This window comes from Sminthopsis crassicaudata, chromosome 3 (assembly GCF_048593235.1).
Source record: "Sminthopsis crassicaudata isolate SCR6 chromosome 3, ASM4859323v1, whole genome shotgun sequence".
Classification (NCBI taxonomy): domain Eukaryota; kingdom Metazoa; phylum Chordata; class Mammalia; order Dasyuromorphia; family Dasyuridae; genus Sminthopsis; species Sminthopsis crassicaudata.
The window spans coordinates 261734231-261757577 of NC_133619.1; the positions used below are offsets into that span (position 1 = coordinate 261734231).

The window sequence follows — 23347 nt, forward strand, 5'->3', positions numbered from 1 at the left end:
TGGAGTCAGGAACACCTGAGTTCAAATGTGACTTACTGTATGACCCTCAGAAAGTCATTTAATCCTGTTGGCTCAGTTTCCTCATCTATAAAAATGAGCTATAGAAGGAAATGGCAAACCACTCCACAGTCTTTGCTAAGAAAATCCCAAAATGGGATCACCAAGTGTTGAAAATGACTGAACAATAATGGTGTTGGTTCTTTTTCTATATTTGGCTGGGCAGCTCGATGCTGCAGTGAATAGAGCATCTGAGCTGAAGTCAGAAAGACTTATTTTTTTTTAGTTCAAATTCAGTCTCAGGCACTTATTAATTAGGTGACCCTGGACAAGTCACTTAATCCTATTTGCCTCAATTTCCTCAATTGTAAAATGATCTGGAAAAGGAAATGACAAACCACTCCAGTATCCTTGCCAAGAAAACCCCAAATGGGATCACAAAGAATTGAGCACAACTGAAAGGACAGAACAATCATTCCATACATCTATACTATGTTCCCATTTTTGAAATGTAATAACTATTCTTCTGTTACAGCGAAAAATGTTTTAATGATTCACTAATTCACTTATTCTGCAATCCTAAACGTAAGTATTTTTTCAAGTTTTCTCAAAACTTTAATTCAACTTATACTACCTAAAAGAATATTTTAATAAATAACTATTTATTAAAGGAAAACCAACCAAATTGTATTACCTGTTTCTTTCATTCTGTTTTATTTTTAATAGCTTGTGGAAAACAACTAGTAACTCAAGAAAACAACCATAAAATTGTTGGTGGGAATAATGCCAAGGAAGGGTCATGGCCCTGGATGGTTTCCCTGTTATACAATGGACACTTTTTGTGTGGTGCTTCTCTTATTAACAATGAGTGGTTGGTCTCTGCAGCACATTGTGTATATGGGTAAGTTGGAGGCTCCTAGGTCTAGGTAAGTATATTAGTGTTAGTTGGAGCTCGACTGTCAGTCAGAGTGTCAACCATTGTGTTCCTCGCAGCTTTATGTCATCTACATATTTCATAAGGATACCATGTTTAACATTATCTAAGTCACTGATAAAACTATTAAACAGCAAAGGGCCAAGTACAATTCCTGAGGTACTCCAGTAAAGAACTGTTACCATGTTGATACTAAACTATTAACAACTACTCTTTGAATCCAACTATCTAACCATTTCTGAATCCATTATATTAAATTATTAATTGGTTTATAGTTCTTCATTTTCTATTTGAGAATAGTATGAGATACTTTATCAAAACTTCTTTAAAATATAAGTAAACTGTATCTATAACACTTTCCTCATTTACTTGTAATTCTATCAAAAAAAGGAAACGTTTAATATAGCATGACTTGTTCTTGATCAGTCTATGATGGTTCTTTCTAAAATCTGCTTCTTTTTCTAGATATTTACTGACTCAAGCTCATTAGTCTATACTTGTTTTTCTTCTAAATTGTTGTGGGTCTGCTTCCCTGCAGCTTCACTGGAAACTGAAAGTTTCTTACTGCGCGCCTCACGCTATCACCAGCCTTCGGACGTCTCCGGCCCCGCTCCGGAGACAGGAGCGGGGAATAAGCAAACAGAGAGCCAACGTGTAGCAGAACTGGTCTTTATTGTCTGCACCCAAAATGTCTCCCCGAGTTGCCGCTGGCAATTCCTCTTATAGAGGTTCTCGGACCCTCCCCGAAACCTCCCATCGTGGGTGGGGCCAGCTCCCTTATCAATGCCTAGTCGGGTTTCTCCTTTTATGGCCAGGCGACTCATAGCTCTACGCATCCACAGACACGCAGCTCTATTAATCAACCCGGAGCAACATTCTGGAGTTGACTGACATTAGGGCGGCTCCCTTCCGCACAGAGAAGATCGGTTCTAGGCCCTTTACAATTCCCCCTTTTTGTTTAAAAAGAGGGCGGTCTAATACAGCCATCACAACTCGGAAGGACATAAATGGAGGTAGAGCACCAGGAATATCAATTATGAAAATATCAAAATGGAAAATATTCAGAGCACCAGAAATCGAAATACAAATAGATAATATCAAAATACATGTACAACATTAGGCTCATTGATCAGGGATTGATTACAAATCTCCTTTGGCATTTAAGACATTAGCTGCCTTCAGTTCTATCAGAGACCGACGTAGTGCAAAAAGTATGGCTCGAATCATTAAAGGCAAAAAACACAACATAAATAACACAAGGACGAGGGCAACACACCCGAGAATTAACCAGTGAATTACATTGTGATAGTCAAGCCCATTCAACCATGCCATCAACGAGGAGGTCGATTCCTCCCATTTCTTATTGAAATCAATTGTCACATTCTCCAATCCATTTATAATTTTGTCAAGGGCCATTAATTCATTTTGTAAAGACGTTTGCATAGAAGCATTACGTAAAAGACGTTCAGGATATGCATAATCAGAGGAATTATATAACACAGGTAAAATACAAGAGGCACAATATAAAAAGCTACAAGTAAGTTTCACATATCGGGACAACAAAGCTTGTTGTTTCACTAACTCCAAGGAAACATATTGCAGTTGAGTTATTTGAGAAATCAGCATAGAGTCTATGGCCTCCTGGTGTCTCCAGGCCAAGTCATTTTCAGTCATGTACTTCTGCAGCTTCTCCGCCACAATAGTTAATTGTGTATTCAGTTCTCTTATCTGGAATTCCTCTGTGATACTCAGAGCCAAGGCCGCCAGTGATAAAAACATACTGCCACCTTCCCGTTTTCCTCTATGGTGCAGATTTTTCAATAGTCCTCGAAGAACCCCTTCTGCTGGTGATATTGCAAAGTTCTTAGCTAAAATAGGATGAACGGTAAACGGTGGCACTTCCAGCAAAAACAGAGTGCTATCATACAGTAATGATCTTTCAATACCTCCTATAACATTTGTATATGTCCCATTTGTACACACTACCACGTACTCCCCTTCTGCTTTGGTTATCTTATAGTTTGAATTCAAGCATATCAGGAACAAAGCATTACCCAAAGTCCACAATTGTCCTTCAAAACTATAACACAATGTACTATTTGGAAAAACTCCCCCTCTGCAAGTGGAATTCTTGTTGCCAAAAACCCGATGCCATTGGGTAAAAGTCAACTCCCTGTCCTCATTATTAGATATATGTAACTGCATCTTTATCTTATTTGTAACTAATCCCACTTTCCACAGATGTGGCTGTAGGACATGATTAGAATAGAATACAGGAGCAATCAGTTGAGTGTGAGAATCGGCATTCCGATCCCAAAACGTCAAGTTCACAGTGCCATTTTGCAAAGATATGCTTTTCCTCATTAGTCCTGTACTGCATTCCCTTAATTGACCAAAAACTACACCCAACCTTGAATCTATACAACTCGGCAAATCAGCACGTCTCTGTCTCACAGCATTCATTGTATTTTTTCCATGTATTTCCTTCTGATCGGGATCCATCTTTTCTCCTTTTCCCCTGTTGAGACACAAACAAATCCTTTGCCTCTCACAATAACTTTGTAAGGGCCTTTCCAAACGTTATTCTCATCTTTATACATTATCTTTTCCAATCTTAATTCTTTGGAATCATTTTCTGATTTTTCTGTCATTGATTTTCTTTCTGGTTTATTACCCATGGTATTTTCAACTAAAGCCTTCATGGCCGGTGTTAATCCCTCATCGTCAAATTTCAAAAAATTGATAGTGAAGAGAGCTTTATCAATATCTTGTTGAGTTATTTTCTTGCATCCCATTCCCCCTTTTTGTTTAATGAGCATAGTTTTTAAGGTTCTGTTCATTCTAGTTAATTTTCTTATCATGTCTATAGACAAAGAAGGATTTTTGCCAAAAATTTATATAAGGGTTTGGCACATACATCTGTGCAGGTGCGGGGTACGGAATGGCTTCACTAGTTGACTCGTTCCGTATCGTCTGTATCTTGACAGTTCTTTATTAATTGTCTATGCCCAGGGAGGGAGCCACTCTTCTCTGGAGCACAAACATCTCTAGGAATGGCTAGTTCCTAGCATCTAGTGTCAAAAATATACAGAGTTCATGGAACGGTCAAGTTCCCATAATTTGGAAGCTGAGGCCTGTTAGATTTGAGTGAGCTTATAATCCTAATATGAAATTTTAAATTTCTTAATCATTTGGCCTTAAGATCACGAAAATAATAAGAGGACTGGGCTAGTGGGGTGAAATTAGAGTAAATTAATTTCATTTTCCAATACATATGACAATTACACATACATAATTACAGAAAGAACAATAATAATAATATGGGTATGGCTAAACTATTAAAATAAATGGTAGCTATCATACCAATGGTGGTTAGTATCCGATGTTACTAAATGAGAGGCCTTGATAAGTTGTCCTGCAGCTATAAGAGTCTGTATTTGATGTTCATTTAATGCGTGCTGATTAGACTCTAATAGTTTCTTCATAACTTAAGATCTGTTTAGGATATCCATATATATGAAGTAAAGCAAAGTAATCAGGTAAGACAAAAGGTAATACATGAAATTAACACATAACAGCCCATATCTTAACTTGACAATACACAATAGTTCCAGTACACCAAAAAAAAGTACACATAGCATTTTCAGGTCATTGTTTTTCCATGCTTCTGGTAAATTAAACATATAATCCCACATTGCAACAATCTCTGAGCATTTTCTTTTTGTATCTAGGTATACATATTTTGTAAAGAGCATTTGGTCCACTTAAATAATTTACTAATATTTCCAGTAAAACCCAAACTAGTAATAATACTATCATCAAAAATCTGTAGAAATTGGCCTTGATATTATAATGTATTTTGGTGGAGTAGGATCGTCGTGGGCAACTATTTGAGCATTTACAGTCAAAGCCTGAGAAACAGCTTGTCCAGCACTGCGCAGTCTGCTGGCCAAGATCTCAAGGTCTATTGAATTAACTATACCGAAACCAGTTCCAGCACCACCAAATAAAGTGTCATACCAGGTTCTTTTCTTTCTAACACAATTCATCAGAGGAGGAAAAGTTACATTATTGGTACAAGTTTTAGGAACTCTTATGATTGATGGAGGATGTTTTGTAGGAGGGGGAGGTGTCAGTAATAGATATTTTATCTAATAGTGAGGTTTCAATACCTCTATCAAGATTTTACATGCACAGTTTATCAGTTGCTTTTCAATGTTTGTCTCAGCTTGTTCTCTGCATTCAGTTGGGAAGTCCACACCCTCAGAGTCCACTCTCTTTCCTATGTAGCACTGCTGTATCTGGATCTGGAACAGTCCTTTCCAGCTCAGGGTCAGCTTGTCCTCCTTCCACGTCCTAACCAGGACCCCGTCTCCAAGCTAGAACTCATGCACTGTTGAAACCCTAAGGGAGGAGTCTGAGCAATAAGCCTGTTTAGTTGTAAAGTTTTCAGATGTTAAAGTAAAGACATAACATATTTCCTTAAAAACAAATCCTTGGTTTCAAATATTGGATATAAGGAAGAATTTTGAATCCCTTTAAATCAGTTTGCTTTCTTCAACCAGAAACAGCTGCAGCTTCCTATTGCTGCTCTACCCCTGCAAAAATACGTTCCGTCTCACAGTCACCTCTCCGTGACTACCTTTTCCAACAAGTTCCTTCTTTTCCCCACTGATTTCTTCTTGAAATCATTTGCTCCCACTAATAAATCCTTCTTAAATCACCTTTATTCTCCTGTCCCATCTCTCTGTTTCTCTCTTCCCAATGCCTACTTGCTCAAACTTTCTCTGACATACTTTAAACACTTCCAAACCAATAACTCTTCTGACTAGATGCTTCATTTAAACTATTAATTAATTTTGCAAATCAATCTCTCTTGTCCCTTTTCTTTAATCACCTTTTTTTTTTTAAAACTTTAAACTTCAAGATTCATAACCCATAATGATAACAAATTACCCAATGTTTCAGAAGCAAACCAAATAGTTTTTTTTTTCTTTTTTTTGTTTTTTTTTTTTTTTTTTTCTGCCTGAGTGCTTCAAGGCCACTAGTAAGAAGCTTCCCAGGCGGTATTAAGCAGATAAGATTGTAATGCCGTTACTCCCCTTTAGCAGGCTTTGAAAATCTGCTTTTCAGAGAAAACTTTCCCACCAGTTTAAAATAGTCAAGTTTTTTTTTCTTTTGTTTTACTTACAAATTGGTACAACAGGTTAAAAAGTTTAAAATCACAAACAATTTTTAAGACCAATACATTTTGAACCACTCTGAATTACTATTCTGAATGAATTTCAATTTCCACAATTCAGCCTGTTATTTTTCTAAGCCAGTAACACAGAGGCTGAATTCTTATCTCTTATGAGCTTGCTAACTTTTAACACAGAACAAAAAATTCAAAGCAGACAAACATAAACAGACAGACACAGAGCTCTATTTTTTCTATCCAGGCTCTGCATGCTTTTAAGTTAAGATCCACTCCATTCTTTTTACGGAGTTTATATAGCTATGAAGCATATACTCCTGAATCTGTTGGCTCGATATGGGCTTTAACTATTTTTTGTCCCATGCCTCATCTAACTGCGTCTAAGCAGTCAGGCTGTTTGCTTCTTCTTGATTCTAAAAATCAAGGAGCGCGTCTTTCTACTTACCTTTCCTTGTTCCAGCGAATACACTGCCCAGGTCCCTGTTCAAGGTGCCACTTGTTGTGGGTCTGCTTCCCTGCAGCTTCACTGGAAACTGAAAGTTTCTTACTGCGCGCCTCACGCTATCACCAGCCTTCGGACGTCTCCGGCCCCGCTCCGGAGACAGGAGCGGGGAATAAGCAAACAGAGAGCCAACGTGTAGCAGAACTGGTCTTTATTGTCTGCACCCAAAATGTCTCCCCGAGTTGCCGCTGGCAATTCCTCTTATAGAGGTTCTCGGACCCTCCCCGAAACCTCCCATCGTGGGTGGGGCCAGCTCCCTTATCAATGCCTAGTCGGGTTTCTCCTTTTATGGCCAGGCGACTCATAGCTCTACGCATCCACAGACACGCAGCTCTATTAATCAACCCGGAGCAACATTCTGGAGTTGACTGACATTAGGGCGGCTCCCTTCCGCACAGAGAAGATCGGTTCTAGGCCCTTTACACTAAATCAGGGCAATATTTGCCCTTTTCTACTCTTTTGTTATTTCTCCTGTTTTCTATAATCTTTCACAGATCACTGATTCCACAAACATATCTGGTTCTTTCAGGACCTGAGCGTATATCTTGTCCAAGTGACTTTAATTCATCAAAGGCAATCTTAGCTTCTTATTTATCTTGAGTATCAAGTCACTGTTAATCATTTCTAGTTTGTCATTTACTAAATTGTCATTTGCAATGTAAAAGTCTTATTCTTTTGCACAGAAAACAAAATAGAATAGAAATTAAGTAGTTGTGGCTTTCTTTATGTTGTCAATTATTATCATCTCATCTGCTCCAAGCAAGTCCTTGCCCAGTGATGATTCTTTGGTGTGAAAATAATCATAAACAATAACACTAGGAAGTCCTATATATGTTCAAGATGTAATATGTGAATGTATTTAATCTGCATTGTTAGAAATTAAGGATATATTTATATAGTACATAACAAATTATTCTGTCATGTAATTGTAGATACAAAACTTCCCCAATTAACATATTTAAGCCTTATGATTCAAATATTCACTATGTACCCAAATTTGCCATCTTGAATTCCTAATATTTCCCTTGTGGCCCCCCACCTGGTTCTTTTCAACTAACTGCTGCTATAGACATTTCTAGATGCTTTCAATTTGGTGTCCATACTCTTTACTGAAAGGAGTGATAGTATCTAATATTAGGGGCATTCAGAAGTCTATAAATTACTTAAGAGAATCAAATGAATTGAAAGAATATTGATAAATGAAGATCTTTGGAGAATTTCCTAAAGATGCCTGAAGCAGGGTGGATTGTAATTGTAATTTTTTTTTTAATTTTACCCCTTTAGGAGGAATTTAATACCATCACAGTGGAAAGCAATCCTGGGCCTTCACTCTATATTGAATCTGACAAATTCTCAAACAGTAACTCAAAGGATTGATCAAATTATCATAAATCCACATTACAACAGGCGGACAAAAGACAGTGACATTGCCCTGATGCATCTTGAATTCAAAGTGAATTACACAGGTAAAAGAAAATAAATCATTATGTATGATTATGTAAATCTATTCTGTTTGAATTTATTTAAACAGTTTATCAAAATTAGTTCAGTATTCAAAAATATGGAAATTAGTCATAGACATTATGGCAAATATAACTGGGTAAAGAAAACAAAATAATTTGATTAATTTAACTAAGGTGTCTGACAGTAATTTTCCAAAAAGTGATCAAGTAGAGCTAAATGTATCAAACTTTCCACAGCAGTGAAATCAAATGAACAAAATACTAAAAAAGGAAGGAACCAAATCCTTATACATGACTTACCTATCTCTAGCTATCTTAGAGCTTTTTCCAAATTAACACATAGAAATCCTAGATCTGTATTCGAAAGAGCTCAAAATACCAAAGGAACAAACCAGACATATACTATGTAACGTATTAAAAAGTACTGGAAACTACATGTTGTGGTGACTTTTCAAAATATGTAGAATTATAGGTTTGATTGGTAGGGGGCTTACCTCATGTTGATTGAGGTAGCTATGTGGTATGATAGAAAGAGTATTGAATTTGGGATTGAGAAACCCAAATTTATTCAAAGTCTCAGATTTTTTAGCTGTGAAATAGAAATAACAAATTCATTATTTAACTCATAGTACCAATGTGCAGGAACCATTTTGAATATACAGTTTTAAATATGAGCTATTGGTTTAAATAAAAAGATGCCTCAAAAATCCAAGATTCTTTAAATGAATACTGTAAAGGGAATCTGAAAGAGAAATGAGATTAGATGTTGAGATCTATTAATAGGAACTAAAAAATTTTAAAAGACCACATAAAAATCTCAGAATTAAGATAGATTTTAGATAATTTAGATGGACCCTAAAGATATTGATGCCTGTTTATTACAGAAAAGCAAGAAGGCAGAAAAAAAAGATAGAAATAGAGACAGAGAACAGACAGACATACAGATAATAGACATATACATAGAGGCACACAGAAAGAGACACACACAAAAAGATAAAAAGAAACAGACCAATATAAAAACAAATAAGTAGGAATGAAAATAGAGAGAGACAGAAAAACAAAGAACTAGAGACAGGAGAGACAAATACACAAAAAAACACAAAAACTCCATGGTCTATTTTCAGTAACTGGCTTGTCTTATATGGTGATGTGCTCTTTTTAGATGAAGTGTTACCATGAATGTTTCAGCTGGAGTACAAGGATTTTTAGCTCTTTCACCATGTAAGCAGCAATCAATAAAATATAATTGGAAGGATTTGTCTCCTTTTTTCTCCCTCAGAGATTCCATTTGAGGTTATTTCTTACCTCTAGGCCAGAAATGGAAAAAGGTTTCCTTCTCTGATATACAAATTCTACCTAAATAAAAAGCTCCTGCTCTCACTAACCCACTATTTTCAATAGTCTGTTTTGTTTTTCAAACTCCTTTGAGAATTTTATGTAGATGACTGGCTAGGGATGAAAGTATGAATGCAGTCTGTATCCTAGAGGCAAGTTCATTGTCTCTCTGCATGTCTTCACATGCAATTGAGGTATACAGATTTTTTACCCTTTGTAGGATAGAGAATATATGTTTCATATATAAAAATTTTCTGCTTTATATTTCAATGTCTCTGTCTTTCAATCCCTAAAACAAGGTTTTGCTGATCTAAGCACCCTCTCTTGCATTAGATTGACATTATTTTTTAAAGTATCAAGGAAATGTTATACACATAATATGCCTACATTTAAAAAATATTTGACAATGTCTTTGATGCTATTCTTGTGAAAAAATGGAGAAATATAAGCAAGCATAATATTAACTAGTATAGTTAGATCTTTTCAGAATAGCCAGACTATTAAACTGTGCTGTTGACCCAAAACATTGATAAATATATTCAAGAATGTGTATCATATTTACAGAATGTACAGAGCTAGGAAGTATATCTAATATATTGAATTAGAATTCAAAAATATGTCTGAAGTCTAATATAACAAATAATAGTATAGGGAATAGCAACAATAGAGTAGACTGAAATAGAAGAATAGAATAATAAATAGAAATAAATGTCCTAAACTTGGCTTCAAAAAAAAAAGCATAAGATGGACAATAAGTAATGCATCTGAAAAAAGTTTTAGAAATTTTAGTGAACTATAAGTTGGATTTGAATCAAGAGTGCTATATGGTAGTTAAAAATGCCACATTGAGGCATAGTTTCCAGGACTAAGGAGGTGATAATTCCAATATATTCTTTCCCTCTCAGTATTAGAATATTGTGTTCAATTTGGGCACCACATTTTAAGGTGATAAAGTGGTGAGCACCCAAAGGAAGATGAAAAACTTATGAGACTATTTCATAAGATGTTAGATTTTGATTCTGAAGGAATCTTAGATCTTATCAAGTTCAATTTCATCATTTTTCAGATGAGAAAATTGAGGCACAAAGAAGTAAGTGATTCATAAAAGATCATATAGATATTAAATGGAGAAAATTGGGATTCTTACCCTGAGTAAGGATCTCTGACTCGTCTCCAAATCCAGCATCCTTTTCACTATATCGCCGCCATGAGTTGGGAAGAACTGGGAAGAACTAAGTACTGAAAGAATTGCAAATCTTTATCCTGAAGAAGAGAAGACTGGAAGTGAGGGTGAAAGAAGCAATGACATGATTACTATCTACTGGTATTGATGAAAGTTAGGTAAGGGGTACCTAGAAATTAGGTTTAATTGAGGTCTAGTGGCAGGTTCAGGGTACAGGGAGTCAAATAGAGCTCCCCTGAAACCCCTTTGTATTCGGCGCAAGGATACAGAGTTAAATGAGGTCTAGTAGCAGCGCAGAGTCCCCTGTAAAGGAATTTACAGACCCGAAAACCTAGATTAATAAAAGAAGTTTATTTGGGGTTTGGAAGTAAGGGTAAAGGTAGAAAGACGCCAGGGCAGGGCTGGTGCGGGGTGGACAACAACCCTGACATGTCCAGCGTAAGGATGCCATGTGTTGGGGCTCCTGCAAAGAGTGGGCTCCAGGGTTCCCCTTTTTATAATGGGGGCTTTTGGTAATCTTGAAGGTAGGTGGAGTCCCAGGCTCCTGGCTGGTTTCAGCCAGGGTTAGAATTTCAGTCTCCACAATCCTCTTTCTGGATGCAGATGTCTCTCTCCATCACAAGTCTATTGGAATTGTCCTCAATCACCTCATTGTTAAAAAGAGCCACATCCATTCATTCTGAAATTCTTTAAGAAAAAGCTGAACGGTCACTTCTCAGGAATGTTGCAAGGGGATTTCTTATTTTGAGATTAGATAGTGAATTAATAATTAATTTGTAAAATTATGAAAAGGGGACGGACACCCCTAATACTTGAATTACTCAGGAAAGACTATGACTGAAGGCAAGAACCAGACAGGCAATCACACTTTAAGTCTAATTAGTCATAGAGAGTATTGGGAAGAAAAGCATATAAAGGCAGAGACAAAAGCACAGAGATAAATGACATGAGAGCAAGGGATGGGGTGGTGAAGGCAGACAGTGTAAGGAAGAGGATGGGAAGGGAATGAGTCACTTATCTTAATTAGCCCCAGGGACCCTTATAAGGAAGAAGGAAGAGGGCTCAGAAAAGAGGCCGGAAATTGAGATCTCATTTTTATAGTTTTTTTTTTTTTTTTTTTTTGAGAAAAAAGACTAACTTTATCTGTGCCACGTTGAGTTTTTTGATTAACATATCCAAATCATTTCCTCAATACCATTTGGTGTTCTGTTGGTGTTACTAAGGATGTCTGGAACTTGAATGAGATTTATGTATCATAAGACTAAAAGGGCCTCCCTGACTGCAGTGCCTAGATGACTTCTGCTGATTTAACACAATACCAGGATATGAATGTGGCTGTAATATGAAGTAATTTGTAAATTACGCGCCTTTGATTTTTGTGATGCTCTGTGAATAACTGCTATGTGATTACTAATTTTTCCTTTCAGTTTTACTTCCTATTATTGCATGTTGCATATAAACTAACTCATCTAACTAAAAGTGGATGGAGGTGTAGTGGTAAGATGGACCAGGACAAGTTCCAGTATTAAAACAAATGGCTGCTAAGGTTATTTCCAATTTTGAATGTGTAATTACTTTAAAATCATTTTGTTATAGTAGCATCATTTTAAAAATATTTGGTATAAATAGACAAAATCAAAAACTCTTTCTGTTAAATTTTAAATAGTTGGCCTCTAAAAATTGTCCTTTTCAGGACCATGAAAATGTAAACTAGATATAATAACTAGATAAGCTAGATATGTATTTTTCAGAATATACTTATTTTTAATTATTTTGACAGATTACATACAGCCTATTTGCCTACCTGAAGCAATACAAGTCTTTCCTCCAGGAATGAACTGTTTTATTGCAGGCTGGGGTAGAATAATACATCAAGGTAAATTATCAAATTCAGAAAAATATTTGCTAATAAATAGTTAGAAAATTATATTATAAAAGTGTAATTATAAAAACATAATTATGCTAGATTGTGTTAATAATGTGTTTGTGTACATAATGTTTTTAAAATTGTAATGTATTGTATGCTTTTTGTCAGCCCCTACTCACCCCTAAAAATTTTATAAGGATTTTGTTAATTTTTAAATTAATGTGTTATTTTAAAGTGTTATTTATTTGGTGTTATTTTAAAATATATTTAAAATTTCAAGACACATAAGTATGTGTCATATAATCAGATTGGGGAATCAAAATCTAAATATTGTTAAGGGCACTAAAGTATTATCTGAACCAAAATTAAATTATAATATTTTAATTAATGGAAATTAAATACTTCTATCAAAACCATTCTAGGAAAACATTTTTAAGCATCTTCCATTTTAACAAAAATGGTTTGAGTAATTAAATACCATGGGAAAGACCATGGTATTTCTATGCTGCAAAAACAATAGATTCATTTTTTCCTCCTTTGGCCTTTATTTTATCATGCATAAAATAAAAGGCTTAGTCTCAGATGATATTCAAGGTCTCTTCTATCTCTAATATTCCATAATTCTATCTTCTTAGTAAAGAACTTTAATAATAATAATAATAATAATTTATAATAATTCTATATCCTTAGATATAGAATAAATCCTGAATTTAAGGATTTAAATTGGTTCTCCATTGAAGTTTCCAAACAAAGTAAATATTTGCCTTTGCAAGATGTTTTCCAACCATCCCATTACTTTGAATGAGGTCTTAAAAGATTAAATTAAAGAAAAATCTCTTAATCAAAGATTATCCTCCTATATAAACAGCATATGGATAGAGGATATGAACAGTTGAAGGAAAGTCTTTGTTAAAAGTAGTCTTTGAGCTATACCATAAGGACGTGAGAGATTCTATGAGGTGGAAATGAGGAGACCGCACCTTCCAGGAAGGGGAGAGGACCAATCCAAACATGAGAAGAGGAGTGCTATGTGTAAGAAATGTAGAAATAGGGCAGTTTGGCAAGACCAGAGAATGCAGAATGTTGAGTAATGTATAATGAGGCTAGAAAGATAAAAGAAGTTCAACTTAAATGTTGCATTTTTCCTTTTTCCTTCTACTTGAAAAATTATGATTTTCAAATATAAAATTTAAGAATAAAAATGTCTCATGGAGAGATATTTATACATGTTTGTACATCATATTTAAAACTAAAATATATTTGACCACAGCTTATGGTTCAAAAATAAATAGTACTTTAAAATATATAAACCCTTAAGTACATAGAAAAGTGACTTTAAAAAATTATACATTTAAATTTACCTCATTCACTATTTGTAACTAAAAGTGTTCATTTCTTAACTTCAGGCAGTAGATAAATACAGTATGATGGAATGGATGGGGGGAGAGAACATACTCAATTTACTTTAATAGTTTATGGCCAAAAAAGAAAAGGTCAAGATGGCTAAGTAGCAAGAAGTCATACAGAAGAGCCACCCCTTCCCAGATTCCTTGAAAAAACTTAGAAATCACATCAGACTGAAACCTTTTGGCAAAATCCAAGAAAAAGTCACAATGAATCATTTTTCTTACAGACACAGAAGTCTGACAATGATGAGAATCTAGCCAGAAGATTCAGGGGAAGGCTGGAAGAGGCACTGAATTATAGCTTTTTGCCTATTATCCACTTTCTGGTAACATATGTAGGACAGACTGAGGAGGGAACATGTACAAAAGAGAAGCATTCTTTTAGGCACCTTCCACTGGAAGGCCCCGTGCAGTGTATTGAGATACAGGTTTGGAAGCTAAGCTGCAACAGTATGTCTCAGAGTCCAAAAGCAAAATTGAGCCATAGTTGTAGTCTCAGCTTAGTCAGATTCCTGCAGAGAAATAATTAGGGCAGGAATCTCAGACAAAAGGGAAATCTGCCATTGTGATTCTTAACAAGCAGAACTTCCCAGAAATCCATTACTGTTCAACACCAAACCCAGATCAAGAGCTTGCAAAACTTAGAACAGAGGATAGTGGTCAGATTTTTGCCTGGATCAAAGTACTTTAGGAGCACTGAAAAGTTGCAAATCTCCAGCCTGAACTGTCCCTAAGATTCTGAAATAACACAACACTCAATACCCAAGAAAGGAGCATTAGGGCCAGTCCAGAGATGTCTTCTAGAAATAAGGCCAAAGTCTTGACCTAAAATCAAAGTACAAAGTTAAGAAATAGACTGGAAGAATGCAAAATAAACAAACAAAAAGAATCTCACCATAAAAGCACGTAGATTATGAATAAAAGGATTTTGTATTTGATTCTAAAGGGAGAACAACTGGAGTTTATTGAGTAAAGAGTGGGAGAGTAGGAAGTGAAATGATCAGATTTGTAATTTTGGAGAATTACTTTGGTAGCTAAATGAAAGATGGATTGGAATGAGATGAAAGAATGTAGATCAATTAGCAGGCTATTGCAATTGTGGCAATGAGGGCCCATCCCAAGGTAGTAGCAGTGTCAGAAGAGAAAAGGGGAAGTATTTTAGAGATATTGCAAAAGCAAAATCAGTAGGCCTTGACAACATCTTAGGTATGAGAGAAGAGAAATAGGAATCCAAGATGACTCCCAGATACTGAGGGACTGGGAGGATGATATTTACCCATATAGTAATAGAAAAGTCAAAGCAAGTGGGAGTGGGAAAAATTTGGGGGAAAGAAAATGAGTTCCATTTCAGACATATGTTTAAGCTATCTACTGGAAATATAATTCAAAATATCTGAAAGGCATTTGGATTTGGGAGATTAGAGGTTGGCAGAGAAATTGGGGCAAAAAAGATAAACTTAATAATCATAGAGATGGTAATTAAATACATGGGGGTTGATGAGATTTCCAAATGAAATAGTTAGAAGGAGAAGAGAGGGTAATCCAAGAAAGGAACACCTGCCATTAGTGTATGACCCGCATGAGAACCCAAGAAAGGAGACAGAGAGTTGCAGTCAGAAAGGTAAAAGGAAAACCAAAAAAAGAACGTAGTATCTTGAAAATCTAGAAAGAAGAGAATATCAAGGAGAGAGTGAACAGTGTCAAAGGCTGTAGAGAGCTCAAGGAGATGAATTTAAAAATAATTCCAAAACATCTACAAGCAAAACCTAAAATCAAAATACAGCATAGGCAAAAATTTTAATTAGAATTCCTGGAAGAGATGAAGCAAAGGGTGTTTCTTTTTTGTAAAAGTTAAATTTTTTTTCAATGAAAGGTGAGGACTAGGGAAAAATAGAAAAGAAAAAAGATCTTTGAAGAAAGAATTAGAAGGGGAACTAACAGCTTGGCACAAAAGAGATACAAACCTATGCCCAAGAAACAAATTCCTAGAAAATTAGAATAGAACAAATGAAAGCCACTGATTCCATAAGACAACAAGAAATATTGAAACAAAATCAAAACTAGAAGAAAATATAAGTCATCTTGTAGCAAAAATAACTGAGCTAAAAAATTTTATGAATCACTGGATCATATGAATGCCCAAAGAGAAAAAGCGTGACAGAGGCAGAGACAGAAAGAGAAAAAGAGAAAGGTATCCTATTTCAAGAGATCTTAAAAGAAAACTTCTTAGATTTTCTCAGAATCAAAGAGGAAAATGGAAATAGAAAGAATCTACTGGTCATTTCCAGAAAGAAACTAAACTTCAAAATGGAGGCAAATTGAGGTTGTAATTAGTTCTAAGCAAAGCAGACTCTAAGGATGTATAAAAATATGTATGGTTCTTTTTGAGATTGCAAAAGAAAAAATGGAATCTAAAAGAATGCCATAAGTTGGTAAATAGCTGAAAAAGTTATGGTGAATAAATTATGGAATATTAGTGCCATAAGAAATGATGAAGAGGATAGTTTAAGAGAAACCAGGAAAAACTTGCACATATAAAGTAAACAGAAGCAAGATAATATTTTATGACAACAATACAATGAAGACAAACAACTTCAAAAGAATTAGAAACTCATAAAAAATAAAAATAAAGAATTAGAAACTCTTTTTAGTGGAATAATCAACCATGATTTCAGCGGACAAATGATGAAACATGCTATCCATCTCCTGATAAAGGGGTGAAGAACTTAAGAATGAATGAGACATTCATTTTGTCTGTGACCAATGGGTTATTGACTATATATGTTTTTCATGAGGATTTTTTCCATTCTCAATCTGAAGGTTGGAGAGGATGATGGTATGTGGGAGAAAGGCAGATTTTTTTATTTTAAAAACAATGAAACAATTTAAAAAATATTTATGACCAAGTCATAGTTGTTTCTTTATTTTCATGGCATCTTAATACATTTTATGAAACTATCATGTCCATTCCATTTAATTCAGTCAAATATATTTTTTTCCATTTATTGACTATAATGTGCCAAATACCTAGCCAACTATTGTTGGTGCAGAAATGAGTTGATAATTATAAATTAAGTACCTAGAGATTTTTTTAAAATATTCCAAAATTGGATGTATATGTATGAACGAAGTGTATGTGTATTGCCTAGGTAGGTTATATGTATCTATTTGCGTCTGTCTAAATATGTCTAACAGGGGAGCATAGTAAATATCTCCAGAGTCTCATCTGCCCCTTTGCCCACTCTTTTCCAAGGGAGACTTTAATTTCTTCCAGGCAGGGAATAATAAACATAACTGGCCACTCAGATCTCATCATAAAGAGGTACTGGGCTAGAATTACATCTATATTTTCTCCTAAATGTTATTAATCTAAAATAAAAAATATATTATTAATCTAGGGGAAATATTTTTCTGGTTTTGAGTTGTGCTCCTGGTCACTGTCCCTCGTAGGAGATTGAATGACTACATTGATATAGCCAAAGCTTTCCTTCCATGTAATTCCAGTTACACAAATACTATCATGCATACTGAATAGTGAGTTAACCTTTTTATATAAGCCAACATATAAAAAATGTTTATTCATAGATAAATATAGCAGAGAATATGCAGAATGAATGAGTTCTTCCACTGTGAGGGAGAGATCTCAACTTGACTAAGAAAGTCCTTGATGTTATCCAAAGTGAAATTCCCAGAAGTCTCTCATATCAAGTTCAGAATAAGGACATATTTGAGGTGCCTGCTGTTCTTTATAACATCTTCTTCCCAGAGTTTTTCTCTCCCTCTAGGAGAAAATGTATAATTGAAGCTGAAAGACAGAACACACAGCTCTCTGCCAACTTCTCACCAGCTCTGCCCCCAATTAGGCATGCAGCTTTCAGTGGTTGTTCTCTCTAACCATGAGAGGGTCATAAGAAAATGTCAGTCTCAAGCATTGGGTTACAAAGATACAGCCAATCTTTAATTATTAATTATGGTAGGGAACAGAATTGAAAAGTTTTAAAATTTGAAATGTAAATATGGTGATAATTCCCAAAGATGTTCTTCCTAAAAATCTGATTTTTTTCTTCCACCAAATATTGAAACAGAATTACTTACAAGAAGCCAAAGAGATTGATTCCACCTCTCTGATAATACTGAAGTATGTAAATCTAGTTGTGATTTTATAGAAGATAACATTGAGTGGCTCTCCTACAGCAGACTCATCATCCCCACTCAAAGAGAGTTCATTCCTGATTGTTACTAAACATTAGAAGTAAATGGAAAGTTCATTCTGTATTTAAATTAAAACAAATATTTTTGTTCTGTTTTCTGGACCAAAGTGCCATAAATTCAACTGAGAATGATGAATTCATTCATTCAGCCATCACACTGATTTTAATATGAATTGCTACTTCCATAACTTCATTGCTCTCTTGAGAAACCAATTTAAAAATGGTTATCATCGACCTTCTCTGAAATACCAGACACCTGCTTCTTCAGTTTTCTTTGAATCCCACCTGGATCTGTTGTTTCAGAAAATTTGGGTTTATTTTTTCTGTTGATGAATCTACTTTATAAAAGTCATTGAAGCATATTCTTGCTACAATGTATCTTATTTCTTTTTTCCATCACTATAGAGCACAATCTGATTACTTTTAGACCTGTATATGATATGGTAGTAGGTTAAGCTGTCTGCTATACAACCTACACCTGTTTTATAGTCTTAAAAAGGCTGAATTATATTATACATAAGCACCTCTTCAAATGATTAAAGAACAGCAGCTTTTGAATAGTTTTCACTCATGTCTATGAATCAAAGTCTTTGTTGTCTTTTTTTAAAACACACACACACAAAAACATGAACACATGAATACACCATTTCTCTCCTGCCTTGCCAAAATTACTCAAAATACCCAAATGCCAGTTAGTTTTCTAAATCATTGCACCCAAAGAAGTTCTTTATTTTTATTCATTTGATGAAATCCACAGATGGACTACAAGGTTTTTATTATATGCCTTAAAGGAAATGTTTTAGCATTTTGGTTCATTATATAAATACTCAGCAAGCATTCTGTAATGAGAGTGGATATGTGGAATAAATAAGTCTGATGGTGGTTCTTTGTGCAATGCATTTTGATCATTTTAATGTATTGGATATATTCTGCCATTTTACAGGCCCTACTGCTACCATACTACAAGAAGCCCAAATCCCTCTTATATCAAATGAGAAATGCCAACAACAAATGCTGGAATACATTATTACTGAAAATATGATATGTGCAGGCTATGAAGAAGGAGGAGTTGATTCCTGTCAGGTAAATATTTAAAAGCACTACTTACAATGTCAGAATAAGTAGTTAACTGCATTATGTTTCTTTATCATCCAGAAGGTAACCACAAAAAAGAAAAGAGACACTAAATATCTCATCATTTTTTTTTTCTTACTGAACTAAGTCTTTACACCTGGGGGGGGGGGGGTAGAGCAAGACTGAGTTTCCAAACCTCTGAAACTAGCCCAGAGTTAAGATTGTGGTCTAGTTGTCTGAAAATAATTGCTGTTGGAAAATAGGCAAGCATTCGGCTAAATATAGGATATCAGGGAGCTTTGTATAATAACTCACATGGATGTTTTTCTTGGAGCCACTACAACTATGTTTTATTATCCTTGAATCAACCAGATTGATTTAATGGTGAATTGAAATGAAACTTGCTCAGTGGTATAAATACTTGTGCAAAATTCAAAATCTTATGACCCAGATGTGCTCAACTATGCTTGTAATATAGCTGTACTCTTTGGGCAGCTTTGATTATTATATCTGTCCAGGAAGGACATGATTTGAGAGCAAATAATTCATTTACTCTTAATTATTTTTAATATTTGAAGAAAATAAGAAACTTGCTATTAACTGGTTGCTGGCCAAATACAAACTATGTTCTAGGAGAAAGTAAAATAACTAAGTTGATGCCACCTAAACATGATAATCTAATGTTGACTAAATTCATTATAGTTTTTAGAATGCTTCAATATTTCAGTGGATTCATGAGCTCATTCAGTGTAGATACTGCCTCGAGTGTTTGCAAGTCACACCTTATCCTGTGTGATTCTTGTGCATGTTTTTCCAGAAATTATCCTTGGAATACCTACCTTAAGCTCTGGAGATCTTAGTTTTTAAGAATCCATGGGCCCTAATGCAGAACTCTATAATTGACTAATTTACATATTTTCTGTCAGAGACCATCTAATTCAAGAGTTCTTAAATGGACTCTTTTGCTAGTCTGGTGAACCTGTGGAACTGATTTTAGAGTATTTTAAATGCATAAGTGTACATAGAATTTCAAAAGAAAACAATTATGTTGAAATGTAAAAAAATTTTAAAACAGGTTTGCACACCCCCAAGATAATAACTCCAGTTCTAGTTTAACATATACCCAAAATGATGAAATTATGGCTGTACTGAAGGTATGAAATACAAACTAATATATCCTGAGGAAACTACCAGTGAAAAGATTGTTGGAAGAAAAAACACTGCAAATTTTAAAGTACTATAGAAATGTGAGATATTGTTATAATCATCATCATCAACACCTACTTAAGATAGCTGTAGGAATAAATAACTGATTTATTTCACAGCAATAGTAATTTAATGTGTTGCTTCTGCCAAATATTCTAAGAAGTTTTTGTATTTATGAATTTCTGTATTTAATCTATTCTCTGCAAATCTTAAAACTAAACCTAGCTGCCATATTTGCAACTTTATTTTCCATTTCATTTTCTAGGGAGATTCTGGTGGGCCATTAATGTGCCAAGAGAATAATAGATGGTTTCTTGCTGGTGCTACATCATTTGGATACCAATGTGCATTGCCTAATCGTCCTGGGGTATATGTTCGAATACCAAAGTTTGTAAAATGGATAAAAAGTTTTACATCTCCAATGTTAAGCAGAAAAATCTTGCTTTGATAGTTTCTTCATGCTATGCTAATTTATACTTCAGCTCTTCTTTGTGTATAGCTCCTCCCCTGGTGCACCCATGCCTTCTTTATCATTTTCATCCATAACCTCCATAAAGAACGAATAACCCTTCCCTTCATTTTGTTTCAATACCATTGTAACTAACATATAAGCTGTCATTTTTGGCACCATTTATGCTTTCTAAACAATAAGCCAACCTCCTTTTCTGGTCATGCATGATTTTTTAATTAATATGTCTATACAAGTCAAATTTCATCTTCTCTCTTTATACAAAGTTAGCATTTTCATTTCAGCACTGGTAAAATTAAAAACTTTTAAGTCCACATGTTAAGATATGATATACCCAGGTTTTTATTATGACCTAATATCAAAGACCCTCTGCTGTTGTTCTTATTTAAACATAAAATAAAAAGATCTCTGTTGATCTAATTTTTTTAAATAAGTAAAGTAATGATATTTATAATTTTTACATTCTCTCAACTCTAGATGTAATATACCTACTATCCTTCATTTATTTTATATATTGATTTAAAGTAGTGACTAAAAATTGGCCAAAGAAGGACCACTGTATCACAAGTGATTTCCCATTAATACTATAGCATATGCTTTAAAAAAAATTATTAAAATTCACAAACTTCAAACAAATTAAAATGTACAGTAAATTATATAGAATATGTTGACTTTAATTTTTTCATATTTTTCCATCTAGCTTTGAAGATCCCTCTGGGAAAATTCCTCCAATTCACACTGCCACTGGTAGAGTTCCTAGAAGAAAGAGAGCTTCCTTGAATTCTAGGAATAGCCCTGTGGGTTGCTGCTAATACTAGAGCCCATAGCCCCCACAAGTGTGTTTCCTATTAATAATCAGCCAGTAGAATCAATTAACTCTTAAGAAACATTTACTCAAATGATAACAAGAATGGAAATTACAGAGCATTTCTTCTCTTCTCCTCCACCAAAACACACATACACACACACACACACACACACACACACACACACACACACACACACACACTCCATGTAATATATCCTCCAACAAGGTCTGTTGTAGGGAAAGTGGCAATAATTTTAAAATATAATGATTATAAGGATTATGCACAGTGAATATATGTGACCAAGATAACCCATGACTGGAATTCCCAAACCTTAAAGTCCTTTCTTTCTTTAGAGTCTTTACAAAATTCCTTATAGAGGAAGGTATCAATGTCAGTGATGGGTGAATCTCCTCCCAGGATACAGGCAATTCAGCTGGACTTACTACGAACAGGGCATATTATCTCTATTGGATATGTTGGGCTAATGTTCTTATTTGGCCAATAAGCTGTCTCCTGATAGAGCACAGCCAAACTGGGAAAGTTGTGTGGACACTAGGCTGGCTTCTCTCAGAGCAGAGTATCCATTAAATGGGTTGTCAGCTTGTTCTTCAATGGTACCTCCAGGCTCAGGCTATGCAATTGCTCTTTTCAAATGACATATTGATATGTTCTTTAAGAAATGGCAGAGCCACACAAGTCAATCTTTGCTTAAGACTGACATATGCCTTGCCCCTTTTACATAGGACCTTAACTCTGAGGTTTGTTACTTCCCAGGAATGAAGTAAGAGATGTATAATCTCTCTGTCCTTGGTTTCAAGCTGGATTCCCTCAGTAAGAGAAATTTCCTTGGATTATGGTGACTATTCAAATACATCTCCCAGATTCCTATTGGGTTTTATGCAAAATGAGTACCTTGGGACTTTCAAGGCATGGAGGCATTCTGTATCTTTAGAAAAGTACATTATCTCTTCTGAATTATTTAAAGCCTCAGAATACTTTCCAAGGTATTAAATGATTCATTTATACTTGTTGGGCCCAAATTTAATTATCTATGTCTTTGCCTCTTTTGACCCTCAATTTTGCTTAAATCTAAATATTATACTTTGAGACCCAGAATTAGATTTAACCTTGACTTGATTCAACAACTAGTGTGTGCAAAATTAATGATAGGTATTATTGATGGATTCAGAAGAAGAAAACACACAAAATGCTTGTGATTTATATGGAGACTCAAGACATGGTTATATGAAAAAAAAATACACAATCTTCAATGGTTACTCAAATGCCCAAAGTAAATGATACAATTGTTTAGAGAAAGGAAAATAAAATGTGTGACTTTAGAGCTAGAAAAATCCTTAAAATTATCTAGTTCCACTCTTTTGTTTTATAAATAAGGAAACTAAGGCTCAGAGAGATTAATAGTACTTCCAAAGTCATATATATAGTATCAGAAGTGGATCTTAGAGCAATAATTTTGTATCTAAAACTCATTTCATTGCACCAAAACTTTTATGAAAAATGTAGACCTTAAGCTCAATAAATATAGAGATAGAGGTGTAATGTTGAACAAAACCAAAATGGAAAGACTTTTCCAGGGAGGGTAAATGTTATAAGCAAATTCAAAGTTAAGATTGAGAATAGCATGAAGAGATAAGTCAATATGATGGACTAGGGGGACACAGTCTAGTTCAGCT

General features: G+C 34.7%; 2 protein-coding genes across 3 annotated transcripts in view; one reads left to right on the forward strand and one right to left on the reverse strand.

Annotated features, from left to right (window-relative positions):
- The window catches only part of TMPRSS15 (transmembrane serine protease 15), a 138580-nt gene extending 117319 nt beyond the window's left edge, over positions 1 to 21261 (forward strand). Inside the window, exons 19-24 of the mRNA XM_074302039.1 lie at positions 533 to 582; positions 724 to 898; positions 7915 to 8096; positions 12392 to 12487; positions 19039 to 19178; positions 20641 to 21261. Coding sequence (XP_074158140.1) covers positions 533 to 582; positions 724 to 898; positions 7915 to 8096; positions 12392 to 12487; positions 19039 to 19178; positions 20641 to 20823 — 826 coding nt within the window. The 3' untranslated portion in view covers positions 20824 to 21261. The remainder of the gene's footprint in view (positions 1 to 532; positions 583 to 723; positions 899 to 7914; positions 8097 to 12391; positions 12488 to 19038; positions 19179 to 20640) is intronic.
- Positions 1587 to 7048, reverse strand: LOC141561261 (uncharacterized). 2 transcript variants are annotated; one of them, XM_074300632.1, is made up of 2 exons: positions 6574 to 7048; positions 1587 to 5335 (listed from the first exon to the last, which is right to left on the reverse strand). In XM_074300632.1, exon 2 carries the CDS (start codon positions 3431 to 3433, stop codon positions 2072 to 2074), a length of 1362 nt encoding a protein of 453 aa, XP_074156733.1. In that variant the 5' UTR covers positions 3434 to 5335; positions 6574 to 7048; the 3' UTR covers positions 1587 to 2071. The 2 variants fall into 2 exon arrangements, with proteins under 2 accessions (XP_074156733.1, XP_074156732.1); XM_074300631.1 differs by having other exon boundaries at positions 1587 to 5348.
- Positions 21262 to 23347: the final 2086 nt, after the last annotated feature.

Coding starts and splice junctions, on each gene's coding strand:
- LOC141561261 (XM_074300632.1), bottom strand. CDS start 3,433: ATGGATCCCGATCAGAAGGAAATACATGGAAAAAATACAATGAATGCT.